The sequence below is a fragment of the Lactuca virosa genome, chromosome 8, assembly GCF_052849685.1.
Source record: "Lactuca virosa cultivar CGN04683 chromosome 8, Lactuca_virosa_CGN04683_v6, whole genome shotgun sequence".
NCBI classification, from domain to species: Eukaryota; Viridiplantae; Streptophyta; class Magnoliopsida; order Asterales; family Asteraceae; genus Lactuca; species Lactuca virosa.
In genome coordinates this window covers 212,617,065-212,624,520 of record NC_136433.1, presented here as the reverse complement: position 1 = coordinate 212,624,520, position 7,456 = coordinate 212,617,065, and the positions used below count along the sequence as shown (strand labels likewise).

Below are 7,456 nucleotides of genomic sequence, written 5' to 3'. Positions count from 1 at the left end.
ATTAGGCATTAGGAATATAAACCTAAGACTTAGTAATGTTCATACTTAGGTCATGTAGTAAGGAAAAGCTAAAGGTGTTTGGCGAAGTTCTGTGAAAACACCAGTCATCCACCTAAGTCAGGTGAGTGCATAGTTACTTTCAAACTTACACATAGATATAAGTATTCTAATTGCTTAAGTTCTATCTATGCTTAATATATAAAGTACAACAGGATTGAATATAACTAAATATATTTTACCATACTTAAGATATGAATGGGTAGAAAAGGGCCGTGTGAGATAAATGAGAGGCCATGATAGGTTAGTAAACGGCGTGTGAAATAATAATCCGTGTCTACCCTGTCTATCCAAAGTACAATGGTAATGTTGTGCTTGACCAAATTACTATTGTACTGTCGTTCCTGTCGTGTTTATACAAGGTACCGTTCTATTGTCGTGTTTACCCAATATAATATCCTACTGCCGAGCCTAATTACTTAGGGAAATATATAGATGAATGTTGTGTAAGATCCTTTAGCAGAGATCCCTCGAGATCATTACTTAAAGATTAGGAAGTGAGGATAACAGGAATACGTAGGGTTATCGGTTTGCTGTATAAAAATATTAAAGATTACAATATTGTGGGTAGAAAACCCTACGTACTCACCAGGTTTCCCAACCTGACCCACTCAGTTTCATTGTATCATAGGTAGCGATACAAATATACTGATTGATAACATAATTATCTGTTGAGAGATCAGTAGTTTGCAAGAATATCACTGTAAGGCCCATTTATGTTTATATTTTGTATCAGTTATGACATCCCAAGTTTTAAAAGATATTAATGTGGAACACTTCTTCAAAAATGTTCGATATTAATATTATCTCACATCGAAATAATAATTTTGGGACAAGTTTCCGCACTCAGGGGCGGTCCTACAGTGGGGGCAGATGTCCCCACAACAATTTTTTTTTATTAAAATAATAGGTTTTTATATTTTTTTTAAATTATATTTTAACCCTTCAAAATTATATATTTTGACTCTTCAAAAATATTTGCCCCCCATAAAAAGTTATAATTTTTTTTGCCCCCTCTTCGGAAAATTCTTGGATCCACCCCTGAAAGTAGACAATAAATATAAGACGGAGGTAATATTATTTACGTAATGCTTTAGTGGGCCAACAACCCTATTTATATTTCTACAATGACATTTAAAACAACCACTTTCTACCAAGCTTTTGAAAACAACTCCTTTTTGTAAAAAACTCTCAATGTTTCAAGCTTCTTCTATGTACCCCTATTTTATTGAAGGCTTATTTGTTTAATAAGTTTCGTCTATACTGTTTTTTCCATGGTTCTAAAAAGCACGTCATAGCGCGCCTCAAGGCGTGCCATGGCGCGAGGCGTCGTGTAGACGTTACGAAAACGTTCAAGGCGGGTTTGTTAAACATGACGCCCAAATAACGTGTCAAGATGCCTGTTATAGTATTATGACGCTAGTTTTTTTCAAGGCACAAGTTTTTTTTTTTTTTTTTTTTTTTTATCGAGCCTAAAATAATTGAGTTTTTGTTAACTTTTATATAGTAAATACTATTATAACATTTCTAAAAACTTGATATACTTGATAAAATTCAATAATTATATGATTTATCTCTTTTAATATATATAAAATAATCACGTCTTAAAAAACAGCATGACTCGCCAAGGCTTAATTTTGACCTTGCCGCCAAGCTATGTCTCACGTTATTTAGAACTTTTTTATTTATTTTTTATTTATCACAATAGCTTATTGTGCTTTGTCTAATAGTGATTGGAAGCTAAAACATGAATTGTTATCTATGAGCGTATTGCATGTTAATTGCTAATTGTCCTTGCACCTTTCATGCAAATTAATGCCGCTTTCCTAGCAATACTAAACTTATCATTGGCGTAAAATATCATCAACCAAAAGGATAATTCCACATTTTGAAATCTTGGCACATGCATGACAAAGAGCAGCCACATGATAAATATGCAAAACTCAAAAATCAACAACCCATACATAACACGTTTTCAAATCCTTTTGTCTGTATACAATCTATATATGTTTTGTGCAAGTGTGTAGTGAAAGAGAGATCCTACACCATCTTGGTGCATCTTTTGGACAAAACAAAGATACGCCAAGTGCTTTTTATTCGTATAAACAGATTGTCTCTTTACATCAATAGATCATCAAAAACAAGCTCATCTAACAGATCATCAGCAATCATTTCTTCAAGTTCAATGCCTACAAACTCTGCATCAGCCTGGAGGTTCATCCAACCATCCCCTTTCTGCAAATCACGGCTCAATACTGCATCATCTAATGAGGGTTGAAGATCTTGTCTCCAACTCAGGTACATATTAACAATATCCCATACCTCTTCCAGAACACGGTATCCTACAGGCATTGGGCGAACCTTTGAACCATAAATCAATGCATTTGGGCAAAAAGTGCACGTTTTATTATGAATCTCCAGTAAAGACTCATTGATTAAATCAAAGAGAAGAAGATGATGGTCGTTGATGATCTTTTGAGCAGCTTCCCCATCCTTCATGGAATCCAGCTCTTCAAGATTGTTTGTTTGAAGGAAAGTAGCTTCCACTTCCTCAAATAATAAAGGATCAATTGGTTGGTAGCTAGAATACCATTCTCCAAGAACTTCATTGTCAAGAAAACCTGATCGCTCCATCACCTCTTTAACAAATTGGAACTCGGTGTTGTCCTTGACTGAGTTTAAATCCAAGTGTAAAAATCCATTTCTTTGCATCTTATCATTCACTCTACTCTTTGCACTAATGGCCATAGGTTTTTCAATGTTAGGTCTTTTGTTATGAATAGATGGTTGGTCTGAGGTAGATGGTTGATCATCAATAGAGAACAAGTATTGTTGGTTTTCATCAGAAAATTCTGTAAGCATCAATGTAGACAACAAGATTAATGTTATATATATATATATATATATATATATATATATATATATATATATATATATATATATATATATATATATATATATATATATATATATATATATATATATAGATTGTGACTTTTTGAGAAGACTTGATAAAAATTAAAAAATTTCCACCCCATGATGAGTGATATTGTTATTGCGAAATAACCTAACCCAAGAAGACATTTTCAATGTGATCCAAAAAAAATGATACCATAAATGATGAATACCTTCTAATGGAGATTGTGGTATGTCTATTAGAGAAGGTGACTCAAGTATTGAATCTTGCATCAAATCTTCAACCTCGGGACCAGAGGTTAATGGTGAGCTTTCATTTTCTTGATCATGATCCAAAGAATTTTCGCAGACTTCTACGTCTTTATCAAAACCCTGATCTTTGTCATCTGTTGTGCCCTTGATTACTAGCTTTAGTTCAGTAGGCTCACTTTCCTCGTCTAGTTTTTTTTGTTCAACCGTTTTGAACATTCCAAGAATTTCATTAAAGGACTTATCTTGTTCAACCTCAATTTCTGGACTTTCTTTAGTAGTCTCTTTTGGGTTGTCGGTTTTTTCTTCATGATCAGAACTATTAAGACTTGCATCAAGATTATCTTCAATGGCCAGCTCATCCTTTTCAATTAAACTGGTTTCATTGGTTTCACTTTCATTAGCAGCACTAGACCCCATTTGGTTGTCGATATCTTCTTGATGATCTGATGTATTTAGACTCACTCCAAGATTTTCTTTAACGTCCTCATCATCTTTGTCAACTAATTCAGTTTCCTCGGCTGCACTACTCTCCTTTTTATGGTCAATTTTTTCGTGAAGATCAGAAGAATTTAAACCCATTACAAGTTTTTCATCTACATCCTCATCTTTGTCAACTAATTTGGTTTCCTTGACCTCATTTTCAATGGCAGCACTAGACTCCTTTTGGTCGTTGATCTTTTCTAGATGATCAGAAGTACTCAAAGCTGCATCAACGCCCTCATCTTCTTCATGTAATTTTGTTTGCTTTGTTGAATTTTCAATAGCTGAACTATACTCCTTTTGGGGGTCGTTCTTTTCTTGATGATCGGAAGTACTTAGACCTACTCCAGAATTTTTACCAACTGTCCCATGTTTGTCAACTAATTTGGTTTCCTCGACTAGATTTTGTATAGCAGGAGTAGGCACATTTAGTTTGGCTGTAAATGCATAATGATCTAACGACTTTTGATCATCAACAATTGCATTGACTATACTTTGCTGCGTTTCCATTTCCGTTTTAACTGGAAACTCTTGGTTTTGGGTGAAATCAGAGGGACTAATAGCAGGTAATGAGTGAATGTTTTTGAGTGTTTTTCTCTCATTTGTGCCACTAGAAACATCTCCAGCTACACACAACCTTGGTTTGTGATCATTGAGATGACCTTTGTCCTCTCTAACAGATGTTTGGCTTAGTAGCTTTCGGTACTTGCTCATTGCTTCACCAGTAGACGCATTTTTTTTAAGATTTGCGTTGTCAACGACAGCCATTCGATGACTTCCTGTGCTACTAGTGGTAGAATTGCTTTTAATCTTATCGGGGCTAACTTTTTTTGGATCCTTGGAATTCCTTCGACCATAAGGAATCTTGTGAAAAACTGCATCCATAAGAATCCTACGCTTCTCCTTCTTTCGACTCTCTCGACTATCACGACACTCTTTGTTCTCTTTCATGACTCTACCTATCTTTTGTCTAAGAGTCTTGGATTGATTGGTAGTTTGGTTGTTCTCCTTTTGTGAACGTGAAGAAGGGCTTTTGAAAGATGCTGGCCTGGTTAGCATCGGTTTTGGAAACAGGGTATCATCCTTCCATTGATTCATCGGTAATATAAATTTCTCCTTGGTAGTTTCTTTATCTTTACAAGCTCTCAAATTACTTTTAAGTTCTTCTATCTCGGAATCTTTTCTTTTCGTTAATCCACGTAGTATGGGGAACGAAAAAGACTTTGTTAGTCCTTTCTTGTGACCATCTGAGGATTTCCGTATACGTTGTTGGTTTTGATCTCGATCTTCCAAGCTTTTCTGATGTTCATATGCTTGCGCTTTTTGTCTCAGATAACTCACAGTTAACATCGCAGCACAGATATTACACTTCCTTTTCTTCATGGTTGAGGGACTCTCACAATTATTTTGAGTAACTTTTGTTGGAGTTTTGTCGTTTCGTTTACTTGGGGAACGTGTCGGGGAGGGAGAGCGTCGACGAGGTGAAGTTTTTTTCCTTCGTTTGATCATTTCGTCTGAGATCAGAGATCTTATTCGAAATTTCTTGGAGGCTTTAGATGTCAAGGGGCCAGCTTCTGTGCCTGAATGTTCTATCTAAAAAAACATATACAAAAGTAGATATTAATCAACTGCGAATTGGCTACAATCAAACATCACCATGATCGATCTTGATTCACTTACTTCGGATTTGTTCTTTTTATGATTACCCTGCAGTTGACGTGCTTGACTTGTGGTGGCTGCATGTTCGATAGTTTCCCCATCTGCACAAATTTGGAATATTTTGGAACGAACCACATCCACGTTAATTTTGGGTAGCTCTATGCATGGAATTGAATTACGATATATAATGAACAAATTTAGTGTCGATATTTACGTCGGAAACATGCGTTCCTAATTCTATATTCATATTATGAGATTGGTTTTAAACGCAAAGATAGGAGATCAATCTAACAGTAGAAAGAAATCATATAATACTCACCTATAATATGCTTTCCAGAACCTTTCCGTTTATCCGGAAGCGTTTTCCGGACGTTTTGCCATCGGTGACGGCGATTAAGTGCATGGAATATTTTATTAATACCTCCCGAATTAGCAGTCTGTAACTGCATGTTTGGTGGATCCTTATGTTGCATGTTCTTCCCCATTTTGATGATGTTAAACTCCTTTGTAAACAGATTACTTTTACGAACATAAACATTCAGAAGTTCCGTTGGAATATACACATGAAAAATGACATCATACGTTTCTTTGCAAGAAAGAGACATGAAATTCAAGAGGAGGGAGAGGATTTGGTGTGGAGTTTTTCATACTTTTGGTCCCCGTTTACCCGCTAACTGCTTGTCCATAGCCATCCACTTATCCCCTAAGTTTTCTTGACAATTATAGACGATCGATCACCACATTTCCATCCTCTATTTATCCACTATTATAAAATAAGACAATCTCACTTTTGATTCGTGTGTAAATCGAAATACAAACAAATAGACAAATGTGTTAGATCGGAATTATGACGAATTTCCGACGGAAATGGGTTGGTATAGCTTGTGGGTAAATATACTGATGGTTTTCCGACGGAATTATGACGAATTTACGATGGATACCGACACTCTTTCTGTCACCTTGTTTGACTATACTACCGACGAACTACCAACCAATAGTTTAGCGGTGGATTTCCGACGGAAACCTTTGACTGAATTTGTTTACCGATGGATTTGATTAATTTTTGTGACAATTTTTTCCGAGTCGTTAAAATGTTTTTTTTAAATAGTAACAGATACATGAAACATTTAATAATACATCAAACCGATATTCAAACATTACTAATTAAATATTATAATAAAAAGTATCAAACACAATACAATCTAGTGTCAAATACGTTCCAAGCAAATGTCAAATTCAATTAACAATTGTTTAGATTAGAAACATAAACTAATTTCTGTTATTTCGGTTTGACAAAATATTGGGTGGATTGTTTTGGTTGAAAAAATTCGCCATTTGTGTTCCAAATAAGGCTTGCCTTCGTCACATTTCTGTCATTTCCAAGTCATTTTGCGCATTGCCTCTCTCGCATTATATCTATTTCACTACGAAAACTTTTTACTAAAATGGTAAGACAAACATATATACTTAGTAAATCTACTTGACTTTTAAACCGTTATATCAATGTACTTTAGTTTATTATAGGATTATGTTAATCCAAAATAACAAAGTAATATTCTTTTTATCCTAAATACCAATGTACTCATAATACAAACATACTTTGAGTTTTTTCATCCATTATAAATATTACATACTATAATTTTTTCCATTATAGTCATGTACTCATAACAACAACATACTTAGAGTTTTTTAATCACTTATAGCAATCAATTTAATCCACAATAACAACATACTATACCTTTTGTCCATTATAGCAATGTACTCATAACAGCAACATATATATATATATATATATATATATATATATATATATATATATATATATATATATATATATATATATATATTATCAATTTAGTCCATAATAATAGCATACTATACCTTTTGTCCATTATAGCAATCAATGTAATAAATAATAACAACATACTATACTTTTTCTACATTATAACATTATACTCATAATAACAACGTGCTTTGAGTTTTTTTAACCATTATATAACAATAATGTAATCAATAATAACAACATACTATATATATATATATATATATATATATATATATATATATATATATATATATATATACTTTTTGT

At 33.8% G+C, this 7,456-nt stretch overlaps 1 protein-coding gene across 1 annotated transcript; it reads right to left on the bottom strand.

Annotated features, from left to right (window-relative positions):
* Positions 1-2,044: 2,044 nt before the first annotated feature.
* LOC145133710 (uncharacterized) lies at positions 2,045-5,955 on the bottom strand. The gene is made up of 4 exons (XM_079068664.1): positions 5,684-5,955; positions 5,386-5,465; positions 3,186-5,298; positions 2,045-2,909 (listed from the first exon to the last, which is right to left on the bottom strand). The coding sequence occupies exons 1-4, from the start codon at positions 5,847-5,849 to the stop codon at positions 2,176-2,178; spliced, it is 3,093 nt and encodes a 1,030-aa protein (XP_078924790.1). The 5' UTR covers positions 5,850-5,955; the 3' UTR covers positions 2,045-2,175.
* Positions 5,956-7,456: the final 1,501 nt, after the last annotated feature.

Coding starts and splice junctions, on each gene's coding strand:
- LOC145133710 (XM_079068664.1), bottom strand. CDS start 5,849: ATGGGGAAGAACATGCAACATAAGGATCCACCAAACATGCAGTTACAG. Junction 5,466..5,683: donor TTCTGGAAAGCATATTATAG/GTGAGTATTATA, acceptor AAATTTGTGCAG/ATGGGGAAACTATCGAACAT. Junction 2,910..3,185: donor ACCACAATCTCCATTAGAAG/GTATTCATCATT, acceptor TGATGCTTACAG/AATTTTCTGATGAAAACCAA.